This window comes from Hylobates moloch, unplaced genomic scaffold, assembly GCF_009828535.3.
Source record: "Hylobates moloch isolate HMO894 unplaced genomic scaffold, HMol_V3 SCAFFOLD_15, whole genome shotgun sequence".
NCBI lineage: Eukaryota > Metazoa > Chordata > Mammalia > Primates > Hylobatidae > Hylobates > Hylobates moloch.
The window spans coordinates 69,544,104-69,568,375 of NW_026652290.1; the positions used below are offsets into that span (position 1 = coordinate 69,544,104).

Sequence of the window (24,272 nt, forward strand, 5' to 3'; positions counted from 1 at the left end):
GATGAATTAGTTCTCAAATGTACCCAGTGATTTTTGTGATTTTGATGCTTCCTACTTAGAATTCTTTTTGGGAATGAATACACACACATACAAACCCATATATACACATGTAATACAGCATATATTTACTGAGGACCCACTGTAGGCATTGCAAAAGTTACTTAGTAAAAGTAAAACGTTATGTTCTCAAGGAGGTATGTGTTACCTGTATTCCTATTTGAATTTGAAGCATGTAACTGTAAATAATCTGAAGACCGTTATGATTAATAGAAAATACATTTCTCAACCGTTCCTTTCAACTGTGAACTTCCTAAAGACATGAACTTTAATGACCTGACAGTACGTGTACACAGTGGTCTTCAGTAAATACTTGTCAGAATTAAAAGTAAGACACATTCTAGTACCCTTTTTTTGTTCCCCTTTTCTTGGTAGTTTTTGGAAGAGATAAACCATAATTAGTTTTTCCTCAATTACAGCTTTTAATTATTTTCTGTTTCAAATTAGATTAAGATACTGGAACAGGAAAATGAACATCTGAATCAAACAGTGTCTTCCTTAAGGCAGCGGTCCCAGATAAGTGCAGAAGCAAGAGTGAAAGACATTGAAAAAGAAAACAAAATTCTCCATGAATCTATCAAAGAAACAAGTAGCAAGCTAAGCAAGATTGAATTTGAAAAAAGACAAATTAAAAAAGAATTGGAACATTATAAAGAAAAAGGAGAACGAGCCGAAGAACTTGAAAATGAATTGCATCATCTTGAAAAAGAAAATGAATTGTTACAGAAAAAAATAACTAATTTAAAAATTACTTGTGAAAAAATTGAGGCCTTAGAACAAGAAAATTCAGAGCTAGAAAGAGAAAATAGAAAATTAAAAAAAACATTGGATAGCTTTAAAAATCTGACCTTTCAGTTAGAATCCCTAGAAAAAGAGAATTCCCAACTTGATGAGGAAAACTTAGAACTGCGAAGGAATGTAGAATCTTTGAAGTGTGCAAGCATGAAAATGGCTCAGCTACAGCTAGAAAACAAAGAACTGGAAAGTGAAAAAGAGCAACTTAAGAAAGGTTTGGAGCTCCTGAAAGCATCTTTCAAGAAAACAGAACGCTTAGAAGTTAGCTACCAGGGTTTAGATACAGAAAATCAAAGACTGCAAAAAACTTTAGAGAACAGCAATAAAAAAATCCAGCAATTAGAGAGTGAACTACAAGACTTAGAGATGGAAAATCAAACATTGCAAAAAAACCTAGAAGAACTAAAAATATCTAGCAAAAGACTAGAACAGCTGGAAAAAGAAAATAAATCATTAGAGCAAGAGACTTCTCAACTGGAAAAGGATAAGAAACAATTGGAGAAGGAAAATAAGAGACTCCGACAACAAGCAGAAATTAAAGATACCACATTAGAAGAAAATAATGTGAAGATTGGAAATTTGGAAAAAGAAAACAAAACCCTATCCAAAGAAATTGGTATATATAAAGAATCTTGTATCCGTCTAAAAGAACTAGAAAAAGAAAATAAGGAGCTTGTGAAAAGAGCAACTATTGATATAAAAACGTTGGTTACACTACGTGAGGTAAATATGTTTACCTAAATTAAGGCAAATTTTTTTATATTTTTAACTCAAGGTTTCTTTAAGTTTTATTGGAATCTGTCAGTAATTTGCATCATCTATTTTATGGTTCAGTAGAATTTTGGAATTAGAACTAGAAATAGCTTCCAAGTTTCCTACTTTGTTAAACTAAGAAATACCTACAAATTGTATTTTTAAAAGAATTTGTAGTAATAAAGTTTCCTAGTGGTATCTGACTTATTACATTATAATTTTAAGCCTTTATTTCAATATAATAATGTTTGATCAAGACTCTTAACTAAATTCTAAGTATAATAAAGAAGCATGATAGCTACTGTTTATTGAGTGCTGTGTGCCAAGTACTGGGCTAAAAACTTCATGTAAGTTGTATATACATAAATAATATATACACACACACACACAAATATATACACATATATATACATGCACATAATCTTTACAACTAATCCTTTATAAGTATTATATCTGTTTTTTAGATGAGAAAACAGAGGTTCAGAAACATTAAATAAATTGGGATCACACAGCTAATAAATAGCAGAGTTGGATTACTGGATTCAAATCCAGATTTTTCAGACTCCAAAGCCCCATGAATTTTGACCTCAAAGCCAGAGAATGCAAATCAGGTTCAACCGTTCAACACTCAGCAACTAGTATTTGCTTGAATCTATGTATCAAGAAGAATTCTGAAACTTACAGGAGTAAATTGGCAATATGTCCTGTGAAACATGGTTGGTGCCAGTCAGAAGGTGTATGTTTGGCTCTTTTTTCCCATCTCTAAGCATTATAATATGTGATAACCCTTTAAGTTCAATTTAAAAGTATATTAGCATTCTGGCAGAAGGTCACATTGGGCAGTCTGCATTTCTGCTAAAGAGGCATTGAGAGGGACCTTTAATTTTTTTCTTCTGTAGACTTATAAACATGAACAACAAGTTCCTTGTGCCTAAACTTCTAAGAACATCCTCTAGTTCTTCAGATCAGTATCATAGGGCCTCTTTCACTGGGAGAAGGGATCTTGTGGGAGCGAAGTATTATAGTCAACATATATTTATAAGAAATGTGCACTAAATTTCAGGCTCATTATTAAAAAGTAAATGGATATGTTTTTCCCCACAGTTTTCAAACCTAAATGTGTATTCACAAGTAAAGAGTTAGTACTCCTTTTTAAGGTTTTGTTTAAAGTATTAGCAAAAAAAAAAAAAAAAGGAAAAAAGTCATTTCAACTAGGTTATAACTTTAACTACATTTTAATAATGAAGGAATGGTTTAATGACATTTCCTAGTTCAAATTACATGTATTCCTAGATGGTGGTAATTAGAATCTTAGCTGACTTTCTTAGATGTTTATGCCCTTGACACTTAGGTGAGTTTTGCATTTCTTTTAAAATAAGGATTTGGTGAGTGAAAAATTGAAGAACCAACAGATGAACAATGATCTCGAAAAATTAACTCATGAGCTTGAGAAGATAGGGTTAAATAAGGAGCGACTCTTACATGATGAGCAAAGTACTGATGACAGGTGAGTACTAAGTCTACTTGGCAAACAGTTGAAATTTTTTTTTTTGCTCATACATTAGTTCTTTCTGTACTAGCTATAGAAAACATTTATATATTTCACCGTATTTCTGGTTCCTTTCTTCCCTTAAAGAAAGTTCTGTAGCCAGGTGCAGTGGCTCACGCCTGTAATCCCAGCACTTTGGGAGGCTCAGACGGGCAGATCACCTGAGGTTGGGAGTTTGAGATCAGCCTGACCAACATGGAGAAACCCCGTCTTTATTAAAAATACAAAAAAAATTAGCCGGGCATGGTGGTGCATGCCTGTAATTCCAGCTACTCAGGAGGCTGAGGCAGGAGAATCGCTTGAACCCGGGAGGTGGAGGTTGTGGTGAGCTGAGATCGTGCCGTTGCACTCCAGCCTGGGCAACAAGGGCAAAACTCCATCTCAAAAAAAAAAAAAAAAAAAATTTCTGTAAGGAGAAAAGAGGAATCATAGACAATCTAATACAGATATACGAAAACAAAAAACTAAAATGTTACTATATAAATACATTTGTAAAATAGGAAAACAGGATGCCACCCAGGTAGCAGAAGATCAGAGGCTATAATTGTCTGTGAAAACAGAGTAAGACTAACAACAAACAAAAAAAAAAGCAAGTTATTTTTTATTTGAATCATGTGCTTAAATATCTCTGTTCTTTCATTTATTTGCCAAAATGTTGACTTAAATGGAGGAAAAGTATGAAACAAAGGAAAAGCAACTGAGGTATAAAAATAATGTGGAAGACTAAAGCCTTAAAAGCTGGATAAAAAATTAACTCCTATGCCTTTTAATTTTAAAAATGATCAATATAGGTTTAAAGAAAATATGTATTCTCTCATGGTAATTACAGTCTATCAAACAGAGTTAATCTGATTTTCAAGTAGTCTATTATTTAGCATCCAGTCAGCTCCATGAATCCAGCTGGAATAGAAGTTGTATATTGTTAAGAATATTATTTTATGTAGACTAGATTTTCATTCAATTTTTGTAATTATATAATTTATATTTTATCTACTCATTACTGTTCCAATATTTATATTCTGTATTAAATGTATATTGGAAAAATTAATGGTGATTACATAGGATTTGTTTATGTAATTTTCAGAATGTTCAAAGTAAATAGGATAGATTGATACTTAAAAAGTTAGTTGTGTAATAACAAAAATATAATTTGAGGCATTTAGCAATCAGTTCAAGTCAAGCAATGATTATTGTACAGATATTTCATGAGGAAATATTTTTATTTGAATTAATCAGATAGTTAAATGCAGATTTCGTTGACTGTCTTTTAATATAGATACTGAATATGCATCTCCTCTTTATTCAAACAGATTTATTACCTACTATATGTAAGACACTGTACTGCATGTTCTTTGCAAAAGAAAAAGTAGAATACACCCTATAGTGCTAATTGACCCTATTATAAATTTATGAACCTAGCTCTGGGTGGACCCTTCATACAGTTTGGCTCCTCTTCCCAAACCTTAATTCATACAGTTAGCCAATGTTAACTGAGCTCCTTATCTGCTGATGATCTAGCATCAAAGTAGTAATAATGTTGCAACTGAATCTTAAAAAATGACAGAGGTTTACAAGGTGGGAACAGTGGGGAAGGGCATTCCATGTAGACAAAGCATTTGTATAAAAGCACAAAAGTATGCTGAGCAATTTTTAGAGTATATGAAAGATGGATTACAAAAAGGATGAATTTGGAAGCACAGAGACAGGCTAGGAAGTGATTATAATAGTCTAGGCAACATGTGATGGTATTCATTATTTCCACATGTTTATTTACATAATGAATTAGGCACGGAGATAAGGGTATATGTTGAACTAAAGCTTTTTGGAAATAGAAAGTGGCTTGAACTACTAAACCAGCTTCTTTCTCAGCCAGGAAGTTAGTCTTTATGTCACAAAAAAAAAAACCCAGAAGCTCACAGACATAAATTCCTTTAATGTGCCATTCCCTCCACCTTGGGATTTACATATATCAGTCTCAAATGATGTCCCTAATTCCTTTATTAATCTAAGTTTCCCATCTTTCTTTTTTTTAGTCGGAGTTTTGCTCTTGTCACCCGGATTGGAGTGTGGTGGCACAATCTCGGCTCACTGCAACCTCCACCTCCAAGGTTCAAGTGATTCTCCTGCCTGAGCCTCCCAAGTAGCTGAGATTACAGGCATGCACCACCATGCCTGGCTAATTTTGTATTTTTACTGGCCAGGCTTATCTCGAACTCCTGACCCCAGGATCCACCCACCTTGGCCTCCGAAAGTGCTGGTATTACAGACATGAGCCACCATGCCCGGCCTAACTTTCCCATCTTTCTAATTCATGTTATTCTCTCTGAATTTTTTTGAAGGTACAATTATTATTAAGATACTTATTCTTGCCATCAAGGAGTATATAGTTTAGTTTTGGAATTGAATGTATAAGTAGATAAATTTAAAAGCAACAAAATAAATTTAGTAGGCCAGGCACGGTGGCTCATGCCTATAATCCCAGCACTTTGGGAGGCTGAGGCGAGCAGATCACTTGAGGTCAGGAGTTCAAGACCAGCCTGGCCATCATGGTGAAACCCTGTCTCTACTACAAATACAAAAAATTAGCCAGGTGTGGTGGTGCACACCTGTAATCTCAGCTACTCAGGAGGCTGAGAAACAAGAATCACTTGAGCCTGAGAGGCAGAGATTGCAGTGGCCTGAGATCGCGCCACTGCACTCCAGCCTGGGCAACAGAGTGAGACTCTGTCTCTAAATAAATAAAGTGGTAGAGTTGTAAACAGAGGTGATCACTCTTGTCTTTTCTCTTTTAATACCTCTTTGTCTTCTGTCTTCTCTTTCAATATGGTTTTTTACAGGATTATGTTTTCAGGCCTCTTATCCATTCATTCTGTATGCTGAGCATTCCCATTCATCATCTCACCTGAGATCCTTTTTTTTTCTCTGTTTACTGTATGTTTCTATCATGATAGACCAGAAGCAACTCAGACGTCACCAATTCAACATACCCAAAATCAGATGCAGTAAATGATTTTTAAATGTTTGTTGACTCGAGCCGATACCAAAATTAATGAGATTTGTTCTCTGTATTCAATGACATTAAAATCTGATTGAGAAGAAAATATTTACATAAAAATTAATTCTAGTAAAACAATGTGGTGAAACTCTCATACTTTAGGTTTTTATTTAGTTTTGTCTTCAGGGTCTTCGGGTTTAAGAAATGGATCATAAATATTGGTTTATGATACACTCTGAATTGTGTTCATACACCATCCTTTTTGTGAAAAAAGTATTTATTAATATTCATTTATCTACCATTCAGAAAGATAATAGCAATACTGACAGTCACATCCATCACCCTCTTGCCACTCTGTCACGAGTATCCTATGCCATAAGTATGTCATTTTTTTCTTTTTTACTGTAACTACTCTGTACCCTGAGATAAAGAGTCTTCATTGCCAGGCGCAGTGGCTCATGTCTGTAATCCCAGCACTTTGGGAGGCTGAGGTGGGCAGATCACCTGAGGTCGGGAGTTCGAGACCAGCCTGATCAACATGGTGAAACCCCCATCTCTACTAAAAATACAAAATTAGCTGGGCGTGGTGGCACATGCCTGTAATCCCAGCTACTAGGGAGGCTGAGGCAGGAGAATTGCTTGAACACGGGAATCAGAGGTTGCGGTGAGCCGAGATCGTGCCATTGCACTGCAGCCTGGGCTACAAGAGCGAAACTCCGTCTCAAAAAAAAAGAAAAAAGAGTCTTCATTAATAAAAAGGATATTTTGATTTTGGGACTTTGATCTTCGGGATTCCTTGAGAATTAATTATTGCTTTTGATAATCTAAGCCATAATCTGGAGCTCTGTTCACTGAATGATTTTTTTGCTTCATTACCAGGGTTAGTTTTAAAGGGAGAGTGGGGCAGTAAGAAGAGGATAATTTCATTTGCCTCTTTAACAAAAAGGCTTTTATAAGACCCATTTGTGGCATGAATATTTGTGGTCATAAATTATCTTTAAAAATAATTTTCTGACCTCCAATGATGAACTATATTACTTTGTACTTGGATAGTAGGTATAAACTTTTGGAATCAAAATTAGAATCCACTCTTAAGAAGTCTCTTGAAATAAAAGAAGAAAAAATTGCTGCTTTAGAAGCTCGATTAGAAGAATCCACGAATTATAACCAGCAGTTGCGCCAAGAACTTAAAACAGTAAGTGATTTTCTTGGAAAGAATTTTAAGGATCATTTATTATATAAATATTTGGACAGAAAAATGTAAAGTAGAAAATAAAAATATAAACATTTTATTGATATTTAGTCTATTTCTTCCTTTTTCATAAACTTGAGAGTATTCTTAAACAGATCTCTGTCATATGAATATGGTATAGCTTATTCAGTGCTATTTCATGTGTGTAATATCCTGCCTGCTGTTAGGGATATATCAGAAGTGTGTGGGTGGAATGAGGAAGAGTCAGGCTTATTTTAATGGGAAAAGCTCTCATTGTGATACTGACATTTCACTCTGTCACTCTTTCCTATCGAGGCTCCAGGGGAAATTCTGCTAAGCAAAATATGAGTGTGAGGATACCAAGTTAGAGGAAAATCATATGTGTGTTATATAAGACAGCACCTGATCTCATAAATTTGAGGTCTTTTCTAGATCTGTTTTTCTTGTGATATTTGAAAGTATTCAGTGAAGTAAGTAAGCAAGGCAGAGGCAACTGTTTATTTTCCCTAAGGAAGTAAATCAAAATATAAGGGACTTTCCCATTCCACAGGGCTAGTAGACGGTAGATTGGTAGAGTCATGTTCTGGTTTATTCACCCTTTTATCATCTCTGCAGTGCCACCAGGAGTGGTCTCAAGGTTAACTAAACACTTAAGACTGATAAGATTACTGTAGGCTACATTTAGAATCACTCTACTCAGAACACTATAAGAAATACAAATAGATAGCAGGGCAGTGTCAGTCCATCCTCTTCACGTAGTTGTCTGAGAATCATCTTCCCACCAGACGGTTTTGGTATAAGATGAGATTCACATTGGGTGTGTGCGGGAGCTTTCATGGCTTTGAATCCATATGCTCATAGCAGTCATTACCTCTTGGAGCAACTCCAAAGGTATGGATTTACGATCCCCACAGTGCACATACCAATTATGAGAGTTGCTGTACTCAGAGAAGTTCAGAGATAGGGCTGTCTATTGGTCTTTGAAGTTCTCCTGAATAGTCATTTTTTTCAATAAGCAATATTATCTAGTAACAGAATGTTCCAATTTTTTTTCCACTATTTGCTGACACCATTATTGCTGCTATTTGTCACAGACATTGCCATCGAACATACATTGTTACAGAATAAGTTTTACTTATTTTTCATCCAGACATTCTCAGAGCCAGAGAATAAATTTTAGAACTGTGTCTGGTTAACTAAAGGGATTATTAAGAACAAAAGAAAACAAAAAAAAACCACATTAACCTGCTTTTTGTCCTGAATTTTTTACCCCATTAGCAGTATCACTGAGTTGCAAAGAAAATCAACTTCATGAAGCTACTCAACCAGAAAATTAGTGGGTTTGGGTATGAGTTGCATACGTGTGTTTCATGTAGATATTTAAAATGCCATCATTAGGCCGGGTGTGGTGGCTCATGCCTGTAATCCCAGCACTTTGGGAGGCCAAGGCAGGCAGATCTTTTTAGGTTGGGAGTTCAAGACCAGCCTTGCCAACATGGTGAAACCCTGTCTCTACTAAAAATACAAAAATTAGCCAGGCGTGGTGGCGGGCACCTGTAATCCCAGCTAGCTACCCAGGAGGCTGAGGCAGGAGAATCGCTTGAATCCAAGAGGCAGAGGTTGCAGTGAGCTGAGATCATGCCACTGCACTCCAGTCTGGGTGACAGAGTGAGACCCTATCTCAAAAAAAAGCCATCATTGACTTCCACTTTCAGCTATTTGGACATAACTGTTATGGACTAGCTTCCTGCTATGTATTCAACTGAATTTATATTGTATAAACTTTTAAGAGGTATTCACTTTAAGGTAGACTGTGAAAGTTAAATACGAATAGTATAAGGGTTAAAGTAACCACCAAATTGGTATGACAAAGAGGTATAGGTAATATGACCAAAAAAGGGAGATAAAATGGACTCATAAAAAATAAATCCAGGCTAGGCACAGTGGCTCATCTCTGTAATCCCAGCACTTTGGAAGGCTGAGGTCGGCAAGATCACTTGAGCACAGGGGCTTGAGACCAGCCTGGGCAACATAGGGAGATCCTGTCTCTTAAAAAAAATCTAAAAGGCAAAAAAAAAAGAAGAAACAGGGAAGAAAGTACAGATTGGACAAACAGAAAACAAATAGTAAGATGGCAGTTTTAAACCGAAGTATGGCAATAACTATATTAGATATAAAAGGTCTAAACACCTCAGTTAAAAGAGATTAATAAATTAGACAAAAAGATAAGACCCATCTATACGCTACCTATCAAATCTTGATGGAAAATGATATAGCATTCCAGCACTAATCAAAAAATTGCTAGATTGGCTATATTAATGTTAGACAAAGTAAATTTTAGTGCAGTAAATAGCACCAGAGCTAAGTAGTTCATTGCATAATTATAAAGGGGTCATTCCAGCACAAAGATAACAAGGTTAAATGTTTATGCACCTAATAACAGAGGTACACCTAGTAACAGAGCTGCAAAATACATGAAGCAAATATCTGTAGAATTACATGGAGAAAAACAAATCCACAATTACAGTTAGAGAGTTTAATACTCATCTCTCAATAATTGGAGAATAAGTAGAAAGAACTTCATCTACCAGATAAAGGGCTTCTATAAACAGCCTATAGACTAATCACTTTCCCCCTTTAATCAGGAAGAATACAAAGATTTTGCTCTCACTGTTTCTATTAAATGCTTTACTGGTGATCCTAATCAGTATACTAAGATAAGAAGAAATGAAAGGCATACAGATTTGAAAGGAAGAAGTAAAAATGTCTTTCTTCACCTGTGACATGACTATATTTACAGAAAACCCTGAGGAATTCACAGAAAAATCTCTACAGCTAAGGTGAACTAATCAATGTCACAGGATAAAACTCAATATATAAAAATCTATTTTATTTCTCCATATTAGCAATGAAAGATTGAAAAATGAAATGTAAAAAAACACCATTTATAATACTATGAAATACTTATGGATGAATTTAAGGAAATGTGTGCAAGAACTCTGCACTAGAAACACCAAAGGAATACCTCAGTAAATGGAGATAAGAACCATGTTCATGAATTAGAAGACTCAATATTGTTAAAATGGCAGATTTCCCCAGATTGATCTCTTGATTCAACATAATCCCAATTAAAATCCCAACAGGCAGATTAACAAGATGATTCTAAAATTTATATGGAAATATTGATCAAATATTGGTGAAAATTGGGAGCAACTGGAACTGTCATGCATACTGATGCAAATATAAGATGTTATAACTAATTTAGCAGGCAGTATGGCAGTATCTCAAAAAGTCCTGGCCCGTGGCCAGGCATGGTAGCTCATGCCTGTAATCCCAGCACTTTGGGAAGCTGAGGCAGGTGGATCACTTGAGGCCAGGAGTTCAAGACGAGCCTGGCCAACATGGCGAAACGATGTCTCTACTAAAAATACAAAAATTAGCTGGGCTTTGTGGCACACACCTGTAGTCCCAGCTACTCAGGAGGCTGAGCCACGAGAATCACTTGAACCCAGGAGGTGGAGGTTGCAGTGAGCTGAAATTGCACCACTGCACTCCAGCCTGGGCAACAGAGCGAGACTCTATCTCAAAAAAAAAAAAAGAAAAGAAAAGGAAGGTGATAATGCTACTTCTCTTTACTCAAGGAAAATGAAAACATAGATAAATGAATTTTTATAACAGCTTCATTCATCATCATAAAAAAACTGTATATAATGACCAAAAGAAACAAATTACTGATGCACTCAACACATGGATAAAGCTTAGAAATATACTCAGAAACACACACACACACACACACACACACAGATTATATACACTGTATTTGTGTGAAATTTTAGTATAAGCAGAATTTTTGTGAAAGAAATGAAAACAGTGGTTGCCTGGTGCAGTGATCTTTCTAGAGTGATGGAAGTGTTCTGTCATGTTGATACATGGGTTATATAGGTGTTTGCCATTCTCAAAATTACCGAATTACACTTAAAATCTGTACATTAGCAACTTCATGCAAATTATAACTCTGTTTTTAAAGATGACGTTATCTTTGGGAACTTGAAAATTTAAATTCATAACAATTCGCAATATTTTAAATTTTAATTAAACTTTGACAATTTTTTAATTAGCTCTAAATTACTTTGTTACAATGATTTATTTTTATCTAGACTCTGAATATAAAGATTTTGATTAATGATACATAATCATTTTTAATACTTACTTGAAAGAACAATGGGTTTAAAATGAGAAGCCTTCAGCCGGGCGCAGTGGCTCACACCTGTAATCCCAGCACTTGGGGAGGCCAAGGTAGGCGGATAGCTTGAGGTCAGGAGTTCAAGACCAGCCTGGGCAACATGGTGAAACTTCGTCTCTACTAAAAATGCAAAACTTAGCCAGGCATGGTGGCACACACCTGTAATACCAGCTACTCGGGAGACTGAGGCAGGAGAATGGTTTCAACCTGGGTGGCGGAGATTGCAGGGTGCCAAGATCGCACCACTGCACTCTAGCCTGGGTGACAGAGTGAGACTATGTCTCAAAAAAATAATATAAAATGAGAGGATTCGAGTTTTATTCTCAGCTCCCCTTCTTAATAACTGCATATGTTTATAGCCTTTCTAAGCCTAGAATAAGGACCTCGTGGGAAATTCATGTAAAATAGAGACTAGAAATGATGCCACTCATCTATTGTTATTAGTGTGTTAAAAGTAAAAACAAAACAAAACCCAGAAACTAGGATCATAGGGTACCCATTAGATTTCTTGCGAAACTTGACATTACATTCTATCTTGGCATCTTTTTAGTCTCACCTCATTATTTTCTAACTCATTGGTAGCAATATTAATTGTTGAGTCATAGGCTTTCTTAAGTTGTGCATTAGATGTTGAACTATAAAACATTTCTATCCTTGCCTTAATACAAAGGTTGGGGTTAACTTGAAATTTATTATAAGCATCTCCTAGGATAAACTAGTGCTTCAAGATAGTTTAATAATTCAAGATAAGAAGAATAATATTAAATTTAATTTGAAGAGAAAGAGTTATTAAGTTAAATCTGGCAAATTTGGTCATGTGTGATGAGCAAGTTGTTAATAGCAATCCAAGGATATATCTTATCCAGGATTTTCTAGTGTGATTATAATCTACTTTAAGAGAGCCAACTCAGAACTAAAAAATCCTGAATACGATATATCCTTAAAATTAATAAAGTGTCAAATCTTTGTGCTTTACATAAGACATCTCTGAAATTTCTAAATTGGTTTATAGATAGCTGTAAAAAGAATTGTTAGTCATTAGGAACATATCTATATCCACTGTTATCCAGGGGCACTTGCACGAAAAACTATAGGATTTGACATTACTTTTAGTCTGGCACATCAGCAGAGTATGTTTTATATTTCTAGGAGGAAAGGATTTGCATTTTAAAAAAGCATAAATCATATATATTATTCATCACATTTAAAAGTAAATTGCCTCTCATATTCACCAGATCAGCCCAGAGTCAAATTAATTGTGAGAAATGAAACTGTGGTGATTTTTTTCTCTCCCCATTAAAATATTTTAAATAAAATTTTAGGTGAAAAAGAATTACGAAGCTCTCAAACAGAGACAAGATGAGGAAAGGATGGTACAGAGCTCTCCTCCAATATCTGGTGAAGACATCAAATGGGAACGAGAAAGTCAAGAAACGACTAGAGAACTTCTGAAAGTTAAAGACAGATTAATTGAAGTAGAAAGAAATGTAAGTATTTTTTAATTTTAGTAGAAATAGTTTTTTTTAGAAATAGAGGATCACTGGATATATTTATCTTAGATACATTTTCTAATATTTAAACAATTGATGGCACTTAATAAGAAAATTCTAGTCATATAGTCCTTTTTCTATTTGTTCCTACCTCAGGGGCCTTTCTTTTTGCTTCTCCTGCCTGGAACATATGACTGGCTTCCCTCAGCGTTTGGGTGGCATATCATATGTCCTGCAGAAGGTCTTCTCTGACTCCTTCCCCCAGTAAAGTTGTTATCCCTGACAAACTATTCACTATCGTTCCATTGCTTTAGTTTTTTCATAGCACTTTTCACAGTGAAATTAAATTTTGTATTCATTTATGAAAGCAGGTAATTTGTCTTTCTTTTTATTACCACTGTGGCTTTACTATCTAGAATAGTGCCTGGTAGGTAGTAGACACTTAACAAATATTTGCTAAATTAGTTCAATATATACTTGACAGTAAACAACAAGCAAACAAACTGAACAACAAATATCCTTCAAAAGATGAATAAACTTCAGGAACTTACACAATAACAAGTAAAATAGTTGTGGTGGTGGTTTTTTTTTTTTAATTTAACACAAAAATAGTACCTTTAATTAAAAACTAAGCAATAAAACCAAAAAGTAATCCCCACACCATGATTTCTACTTTCTCATTCAAAAAGAATCACTGTAAACGGTTTATCTTCCTAGAAAATTTTTTTGTCATTTATATGTATGTAGAAGTATATTTCTTTTACAAATTTATACCTGTGGGATCATGCTATACAAAATTCCTATTTGCATTTTCAGTTAATATTATCTTGGAGATCTCTCAATTTTAGCAGATGTATGTGTATTTCATTTTGTTTAATGACTACCTATTATTCCATAGTGTGAATGTTACCATAATTTACTTAAATAAATCTCACATTTCTGGACATTTAGGGTTTTTTTTGTTTTTTTTTTTTTTTTTTTTTTTTGAGACAGAGTCTCACTTTGTCGCCCAGGCTAGAGTGCAGTGGCGTGATCTTGGCTCACTGCCAGCTCCGCCTCCCAGGTTCACGCCATTCTCCTGCCTCAGCCTCCTGAGTAGCTGGGACTACAGGCACCCGCCACCATGCCCGGCTAATTTTTTGTATTTTTAGTAGAGACAGGGTTTCACCATGTTAGTTAGGATGGTCTCGATGTCCTGACCTCATAATCCACCCACCTTGGCCTCCAAAAGTGCTGGGATTACAGGCATGAGCCACCGCGCCTGGCCCATTTAGGTTATTTTTAAACATGCTCATAGAATGCTAAATTCCTGACAGTGAAATTGCAAGGCCAAAGGATATATACGTGTGTGTGTGTGTGTGTGTGTGTGTGTGTGTGTGTGTGTGTGTATTTAATTGATTTTTTCTATTAGTTTTTAAAAATCCCATCAATTATCTTTTTTTTTTTTCTTTTCTGAGACAGGGTCTCACTCATCTCCCAGGCTGGAATGCAGTGGCGAGATCATAGCTCACTGAAGCCTCATCCTCCCAGGCTCAAGTGATCCTCTTGCCTCAGCCTCCCAACTAGCTGGGAGCACAGGTGCACACCACCACACCCAGCGAATTTTTGTATTTTTTTGTAGAGATGGGGTCTCACTATGTTGCCCAGACTGGTCTCGAACTCCTGGCCTCAAGTGATCTGCTCTCCTCAGCCTCCCAAAGTGCTGGGATTGCAGTTGTGAGTCACCACACCCAACATAAAAATCACATCAATTTTCAGTCCCACTAAGAGAGTATACCTATCTTTCCATATTAACTTTGGATAGTACCTAGTGCTTTAATTTTTCTTAAAGCAATAGGAGAAAATATTTTCATGGGCACATTTAAAATTATGAGTTAGGTATTACACATCTTTCATATATTGGCCATTTATAAATGCCTATTTTTAATCAGTGATATATATACCTATATTGCTTGGATTCATAATTACATTTTAGAAAATTGAGCTGGCATATAAAGTTCTGTAAGGTGAATCTTTTTTTCTTGTAGACTTCCTTTATAAATTCTCATTGGAAAAAAATTACTTCATGTAATATTTTAGATAATGGGGTTATAAAGACGGTTAGCCATATAATAGGCTGGTAATTTTTGTGTGTTTGCCAGTATTATATTTGCTAACTTATTTCTTTTCCATTGTAAATTTTTTCCTGCTCTAAGATACCCTCTCAGCTATCTCTTCTATTCATTATAGACTATAGGAATTTTTTTTATTCCCAAAGATACCTGGAATAATCAGTAGAGCTTGTACAATTTAGTTTCTAAAGTGCTAAACTACAATAGTATTTCACATATATATGTGAAAAATGGTTCACCTCTTTGTGCTGAGATGGTATATAAATACATCAGTACTATCAGGATTCCTTTTTATTTTTTCTAGTATACATTTTTTCATCCTTTCTATTTGAACAAATGAACAAAAGAGAAGTATAAAATCATAACCCATCTTAAAGCATTTTGTTTCCTCAGCTTCAATTTTATGGTATAATATGTGGGTCAAATCCTGACCTGACTTTTACACAGTGACATGCAGTGTATATAACATAAAGCCAATAAAATTAATGTTATATTTACATATTGATATGGTAAGAGTGATCTATTGTGATTCAGTTAACTTTCTATGCATACTGCAGGGTAGACCAATTATGTACCTTTTATACATTAAAGTTTTATTTCTGTCTTCTGGAGGGTTCTTTGTTTATACTTTGCTGTTGCTGATTTTTTATGAAATTTAATTTAGAAATAACCCTGAAAATATTAATGACAAGTATTTTAAAATATAATAATCATTGATTCGCATAGTAATTCATTTGTTTAGCTATAAAATTGAAATATGGCCTTATGTACTGGAAAAACTGAAAATTGTATGTTTTGTTTGGAAATGCTCCAGGAGTCTTATAAAGTTGAAATAGAGTTTTAATTAGTGTTTTATATCGTGAGAAAAATAAGAAAATATCTGCGTTAGGTCTGTTGTGGACTGCAAATTGTAAACAAATGGTTAAGATTGTTCCTGTAAACCTGCTTCCCTTTGAAATATTTGTGTTTGGAATATACTTAGTTTTGCACTATCTCTGGGACCACCACTCACTTAGGTATAAGTTTGCCTTTGGGTAAATTAGAAAAGATAGACCTCCATGGTTGGACACAGCCCCATTTATTCTGGGCATTCTGGGAACCTTCAAGCAGTATTAAAACCATACAACTGACAATTCCTTTCTAGTTTTTGTGTTAATAAATATATTTAGAATGGGATATTTTATTTTTAGGATATTATAGTGCAGACAAGACACAGGCACAATATTAAGGTTTTAGTATCATTGCCTTCTTTCTGATAAATGTCTGTTTACAATTTGGGATGGGGGAAATGTTTTGGTTTTTCTTCTCTTTTAAGATTGTTGGGGCTTTTATGGATTATAATGCTAATAAATACTCATTGTATAAAATTCAGTATATTATAGAAATATGTTTGATGTTGCCATTATTGTTAATATGTTTGGTTTTGGTTTTTGTTTTTTAAGAATGCTACACTGCAAGCAGAGAAGCAAGCGTTGAAAACTCAGCTGAAGCAACTTGAGACACAGAACAATAATTTGCAGGCTCAGATTCTTGCACTTCAGAGGCAGACAGTGTCATTACAAGAACAGAATACCACTCTTCAAACACAGAATGCCAAGCTTCAGGTTGTAATTTAATATTTTGGGAATATGCAACCAAACTCTTGAATTATGCTATTAAAATAAGGGAGGGTAAACATGGAAACATTGTTTCTTAGTGAATGAACTTAGAGATAAATGAAAATATTTTTATTTAGTGCCATGCCAAACTTTCACACATCAATTTTTAAAATGTCAAAGCCTTTAAATATTAATAAATTCAGTCAATACATCTAAATAAAGATAAATTATATTTATTGTCTTTCTACCATTTCATTAAGTCGATTGTAATAAATTAGGTAGAAACCCTTGCTTTAGAGTATGATTGCAGCATACTATTCCTTATTTCATTTGTATAGCTTTTTTTGTCAGTTTAGTTACTGAAAAGCAGGACAACATGAGAATTTTGTCTTTAGACCTCTCCTAAGTTCAAAAGATCCATCTTTCACTTAACACCGCCAGTGTCTTTTCAAACAGAACAATCAGGTGGGGAAAAGTTCAACTCTGAAACCTCTTAAAGAGCAGAAACAAGTTCCCTCTCCGAATCAAAGAATTCTTTCTGTAACCCTTTTCTTTGATACTGATTTTGATTAACATCAACACTTTGATAAAGAAAATATTTATTTAATTTGGACTCTTGAAAAATTTCTAAAAGTAATTTTTCACTTCTATCAACTTCTATCACCAAATTCTAGAAATGATAAACTAGCACTTCAAATTCTATACATTTTCATTTGTAATATAATACAAATGGTTGCTAATCACCTTCATTTAAAATAAATTCAACCCAAAACATACAATACATATATATCTATATATACACATACATATGTATATATACATATGTACATATGTATGTGTGTATTATAACACTTCCAAAAATCAAAATTCAATGATAGCCTTATTCTTTGGGAAGCTAAAATCCACATCTTCCCAGTATAATATAAATTTGTCTCCTGTGATTCATTTAGAGCTTTCTTTAATTAACATTGTAATCTCGTATTTTGAAAAAGAACATGAAGTATTTTTCTTATGTCTGATAACAATATGTATTCTTATAGGTTGAAAATTCCACCCTTAATTCCCAAAGTACCTCACTCATGAACCAGAATGCCCAACTCCTAATCCAGCAGTCTTCCTTAGAAAATGAAAATGAATCTGTAATCAAAGAGCGAGAAGACCTAAAATCTCTCTATGATTCTCTGATCAAAGATCATGAAAAGCTGGAACTTCTTCATGAACGTCAGGCTTCAGAGTATGAATCTCTTATCTCCAAACATGGAACTCTGAAGTCTGCCCACAAAAATCTTGAGGTGGAACATAGAGACCTTGAAGACCGGTAATTTATTATATTTTGTTGTACTGTGAATTTAAAACGAATTTTCTTCAAGTAGTATAATAAATTTTATATATTAAACACATCTAATGTTTGTTTACATAGGAAATTTATATAAATTTACATGTGTTTTAAATAATACTTATTAATTACTCATTTCCTTCATTTCTAAAATTTCTTTTTTGTAAATATTATAAACCAAATGCCTTTTTTCCCCCTAGTTACAATCAGTTATTAAAACAGAAAGGACAGTTGGAAGATTTGGAAAAAATGCTCAAAGTAGAACAGGAAAAAATGCTGCTTGAAAATAAAAACCATGAAACAGTAGCTGCAGAATACAAGAAACTTTGTGGTGAAAATGATAGGTAATAAATATATATTATATATAACAAACATTTTATATAGAAAGTATATACATATATATGTGTGTATATATATATTTTTAAATTATTATTTCTTACAGCCAAAATATATACTGCCCCTTTGTAGTACCAAGCATAGTTTGAATTTGGAATTTTAAAAAATAGAATAGGCTGGGTGCCGTGGCTCACACCTGTAATTCCAGCACTTTGGGAGGCTGAGGCAGGTAGATCACCTGAGGTCAGGAGTTCGAGACCAGCCTGACCAACATGGTGAAAACCCATCTCTACTAAAAATACAAAAATTAGCCAGGCATGGTGGTGTGCACCTGTAGTCCCAGCTACTTGGGTGGGTGAGACAGGAGAATTGCTTAAACCTGAGAGGCGAAGGTTGCAGTGAGTCGAGATCACGCCACTGCACTCCAGTCTGGGCAACAGAGTAAGACTCCATCTCCAAAAAAAAAAAAAAAGAGAGAGAGAGAGAGATAGGATCTTACTCTGTTGCCCAAGCTGAAGTTGAGTAGCATGATCATAGCTTACTGCAATGTCAAACTCCTATGCTTAAGCAATCCTCCCACCTTAGCCCCTCAGGTAGCTGGGACTGCTGGCACACACCACCATGCCTAGCTAATTTTTAATTTTTTTATTTTAATATTTAGTTTTTGTAGAAATAGGGTCTCCTGTGATCCCCACGGTTGCTCACAAACTCCTGGCCTCAAGTGATCCTCCTGCTTCTACCTCCTAAAAAGCTGGGATTACAGACATGGACCATCAATAACCAGCCAATACTTTCTTATTAATACTTGAAACTTTGAGTACCTATACTTCAACATATTTAAAGACTAAAAAATTCTTTTCCCAGTGTGGAGATGGTTGGATGAAAAAAGGAAATTAAAAATTATTTTCAAGGGAAAGGTACTCAGAATTTTAAAAAATCTAGTTTTTACAGAATAGAAACTGATTTTTGATAAGTTTAGTGACTTGTAAAACAGTCTTTTATTCTAAGTATGCCTTAATGTTATTTATATCATTTCATATTGTATAAATTACACCAAAAGCTATTAAGATAATCTAATTATATTTCTATGATTTCTAATTATAGGCTGAATCATACCTATAGTCAACTTTTAAAAGAGACTGAAGTTTTACAAACTGACCATAAAAATTTGAAAAGTCTTCTGAATAATTCCAAACTGGAACAAACAAGATTAGAAGCTGAATTTTCAAAGCTAAAGGAACAATACCAACAACTGGATATTACATCAACCAAGCTGAATAACCAGTGTGAGGTGAGCTTAAAAAGTTTAATCACTGTTTCCTTCATTTAGACACCAAGACATGCCTAAGAAATAAATGACTAGATTACAATGACAATACTAGTATATATTTAGTGGCATATATCTAAAAGAATTTGGTCTAGGATCATTGAAACTTACACGTAATTCAGAACAACTTCCCATATCATTAATTACAATATTTAAAAAATTGTTAGCTTAAACTTATGTCCAGATTCTTTGAAAATTGTAGAATTATTCATTTAATGAAAAAATGTTTACACCTGGCATGAAATTATAAACCAATAGAAAAATTAGTTGGAAACAACATATAATTAATTACCCAACAAAGCTCAGAAAGTAATTCATTCTACCTATGATTTATAAAAGTCTAAATAAATTGTAGGATGGTATACCTCCAGAATGGTAGAGTGAGAAATGTGGCAAATCAACTCCTTAAGAAACAATAAAATTGGACAGAACTGTCAAAAACAACCAGTTAGGACTCTAGAACCCAACAAGGGCATATAGCAAATTGAGAAGCATTTATTAAAGCAAAACTATTCAACCCTGGGAAGGAACTGTGGTTGTCTGAGGCATTTTATCTTGGGGCTCCTCCCATTCCTCTTCTCCTTCCCTGGTTCCTATGCCTCGTAGTTTTGACAGAGCACAGGGCAAGCTGTGAAAACCAGCAACTTTTCTACTGGAGAAAACTGACTTGATTTGGAACAGAGCATAGAAAAGCCCCATGCCTGGGAGAGCTGTCAAAGGTCAGCTCTTAGATAGCCTGAGGTTGAAATATTGGTTGGGGCAAGTAACACGCCAGTAAACCAGTCAAAAATTAAAGGATTTTCAAGCAATGAGTCAGCCTCAGTGGGTCTTCATAAGATCCCACATGTCACTGGTGGTCCAGAAAACTGTTCAAGAAAGACCAGAGATGGCCCTAGCTATCTACGCATCCCTGGCTAATTCTCACAACTTGGGTCAAATGTTAATTATTGGCTGAGGGCTAAGTCATATAATGACATGATTTAGTGGAGGTGGAAAAAACTAATCTATAGTATAAAAGGTTGAGATAGTAGTTAACCTTGGTGGGAAGGGATAGTGGTTGGAAGATAGCGCAGGTGTTTCTGGAATACAATTAATGCTCTGTTTCTTGATCCAGATGCTAGTTTAACATATATGTTTACTTTGTGATAATTCATGGAGCTCTATATACACTTAAAATTTGTTCTTGGACCAGGCACAGTGGCTCATGCCTGTAATCCCAGCACTTTGGGAAGCTGAGGCGGGTGGATCACCTGAGGTCAGGAGTTCGAGACCAACCTAGCCAACATGGTGAAAACCCATCTCTACCAAATATACAAAAATTAGCCAGGTGTGGTGGCACATGCCTGTAATCCCAGCTACTCGGGAGGCTGAGGCAGGAGAATCGCTTGAACTTGGGGGACAGAGGTTGCAGTGAGCCGAGATCGTGCCACTTCCCTCTAGCCTGGGCGAAAGAGCGAAACTCCATCTAACAAACAAACCAAAAAAATTGTTCTCTTTATATATGCTTTATCAGTTGTCTATTGACACTGATGATGCTCTTTAACAACGAGAGAACCTTAGTGGTAATAGACAGTAAACATTTATTTTTGCCTAATGAGTCTGAGTTTGCTGAGCATCTATGCTAATCTACTCACTGATGTATGGGCCAGGGGTTTGCTCCTGCATCTGTAATTAGCTGGCAGGTATGCTGAGGGCTGGCTGGTCTATGGTGGCCTCAGTGGGATAACCCTTCTCTGTTCCATGTGGTCTCTCCATCCTCCAGCAGGGCTCTGAGAGTCTGAGTGGAAGTCCACAAGCAACTTGAGGCCTAGGCTTGGAACTGTTACACCATCACTTCCACCTCTTTCTCTTGGCCAAAAGCATTCCAAATTCAAGAAGAAGGGAAATAGATTCCACTTCTTTATGGGAAAAGTGAGAAGTCACATTGCAAGAGGGCATAGGTACAGGGAAGAAAATAAATGCATTCAGTTTTTTAATGAATCTACCACGTTATGTTTCAATTTAACAACATACAGATAAATAAAACCAACATAGTATGATGTTCACAGTTACAGATCTAGATGGTTGTTTATGATTATAGTATAATTCTCCCTGATTTTCTCTACCTTTTGAAATTTTTCAAAATGTTTATTTTTGGGGGGGGGCAGGGGGGTGGTGTAGGCAGGGCGGGTATGTGTTACTTGCTTTTGCTTTTTTAATACAGATCTCTAGGCCTCTGGGCTCTACTCGAGACCTGCTGAATTTGAATGCTGGAGCCCACAAATCTACTCTCCAAGGGATGCCAAATTTTTAGAATCACTACTTTGGGCCTTCTGAACTTCTGTTTGAACCTCTGGCCTAGCTAAGGCATATTTCCAGTTTCTACTAACTGCGTAGAAAAGGCCCAATGCTGCTGGCAGCCCACCTACTAGTATGCCAGCTGTTAATAACAACTGTTAACTAAATTACCCGATTTCCTTTGATCAAGCTACAAAAACTATACACAGCCTTTTAAGGTTTCTTGAAAACAGTGGATGGATGCCAGGCACGGTGGCTCACGCCTGTAATCCCAGTACTTTGGGAGGCTGAGGTGGGCGGATCACCTGAGGTTGGGAGTTGGAGAGCAGCCTGACCAACATGGAGAAACCCCATCTTTACTAAAAATACAAAACTAGCTGGGTGTGGTGGCGCATGCCTGTAATCCTAGCTGCTGGGGAAGCTGAGACAGAATAGCTTGAAACTGGGAGGCGAAGGTTGCAGTGAGCCGAAATCGTGCTATTGCACTCCAGCCTGGGCAACAGGAGCAAAACTCTGTCTCAAAAAAAAGAAAACAGTAGATGGGGAAATTATGAGACATACTAAGTACTTAGTGTGTGCTATACACATGCTACTAGATACTTTACATACACTAATTAATCCTTGCAACAGCCTTGTTGGGTGGGAGCTATCCTCATTTCATAGATCTGAGAACTAACTTGTCTAATATTTCATAGAAATAAAATATTAGATATTTGAATCTAGTTTTTGGACTATACTATAAGTTAAACAGTTTTAAAGACAGAAAGCAGTGTTTGGGGAGTTAGATAATATATTATATATTAGACCCAGTGTTTGTGAAAATTAAGAAAATATATATAGAGAGAGAGAGAGAGCATGTAACCCAGTGCTGTAGGTGTCATCACTGAAATAATCACGCTCTGATAAAAGTACAATCATCTAATTGTTCAAACAGTGGAACAATTAAATCTTTGTGTAGTACTTCATATTTTTCAGTTGATTTATGTTAAATGTAAATGTTGATTTTTTTTTAAAATGTTTGTGTTTAAACAGTTGCTAAGCCAACTTAAAGGAAATTTAGAAGAAGAAAATCGACATCTACTAGATCAAATTCAGACATTAATGCTACAGAACAGAACACTTTTGGAGCAGAATATGGAAAGCAAGGATCTTTTTCATGTTGAACAAAGACAGTACATGTAGGTACCAAATAATTTTGCACTCTGAAATATGTTACTCATGATTTTATCATTGCCATACCCAGTGGCAGAGAAAATTCATGCTAATTTTTACTGATTTTCAACAAATATTTTTGAGTGCTTATATTCCAGGCACTATCCTAATAATCAGAAATACTAACATGAAAACACATGAATCTTGCTCTTAAAGAATTAGTAATATAAAGCGAGAAATACAAATAAACATTTAAATACAGTAATTCTATAATGGAAGTATATGTAGGAGGCCATAGAAATATAGCACATGTAGGGGCAGGAGTATCTTAGTCTGGGAGAGGCAAGGTGAACTTTCCAAAGATGAGACCTGAGTGGAGACTTATAGGTTCCATAGGAATTTGCTTGAAGAGGCATGCCAGCCCAGGAGAGCTGCAATACAAAGTCATGGAGGTGTGATGAAAGTATGCTGTGGTGTGATATAGGACCTAAAAATTAATTGTTCTTTCTGGAGCAAAATTGAGGAAAGGAGGGGTGCAATAGAGAAGTGGCTAAACAGTCAGGACTCAGTTTACAAAGGTTGTTCTATGCCATACCAAGGAGTTGAGATCAAGCTGCAAGACGTGTAAAAGAGAATTGACAGGGCTTAATTATTGGTAAGTTGTGTCTCCAGAAAGTTAAACAATCTGTTAAGACTCACATTTGGGCCTGTGCAGCCCAGTGGGTAGTCTTTGTATTACTACCCGATGATTCATCTTTACTCAATACATCTCTTCTCTTTGCCCCACAAGTGAGAAGCACCACCGTATAATAGAAATAGCACAGATGTTGAAATCAGACAGCTTCTAATTCATGTCCCAATTCATCCACTCACTATGTGACCACAGTCAAGTCATTTCTTTGATCGTTAGTTTCTTCTTCTCTAAAATAGAGATGACACTTACTTTCTAGATTATTCAAGGAGTGCATGAAGTAGTATGTCTGTGCCTCTCAGACTTGATGTACATAAACAGCCAGGGCACATGTGAAACCAGGATGCAT

General features: G+C 35.4%; 1 protein-coding gene across 12 annotated transcripts in view; it reads left to right on the forward strand.

Moving 5' to 3' along the window:
- Positions 1-24,272, forward strand: part of CCDC88A (coiled-coil domain containing 88A) — a 225,316-nt gene that overhangs the window by 176,858 nt on the left and 24,186 nt on the right. For 9 of the 12 annotated variants that reach the window (XM_058429136.1, XM_058429135.1, XM_058429137.1 and 6 more), the window contains exons 15-23: positions 505-1,575; positions 2,985-3,112; positions 7,203-7,344; positions 12,928-13,092; positions 16,649-16,810; positions 17,845-18,122; positions 18,341-18,484; positions 19,581-19,767; positions 23,113-23,258. In XM_058429136.1, the coding sequence (XP_058285119.1) occupies positions 505-1,575; positions 2,985-3,112; positions 7,203-7,344; positions 12,928-13,092; positions 16,649-16,810; positions 17,845-18,122; positions 18,341-18,484; positions 19,581-19,767; positions 23,113-23,258 (2,423 nt within the window). The remainder of the gene's footprint in view (positions 1-504; positions 1,576-2,984; positions 3,113-7,202; positions 7,345-12,927; positions 13,093-16,648; positions 16,811-17,844; positions 18,123-18,340; positions 18,485-19,580; positions 19,768-23,112; positions 23,259-24,272) is intronic. The other 3 variants (XM_058429133.1, XM_032178898.2, XM_032178894.2) reach the window with 1 other exon arrangement.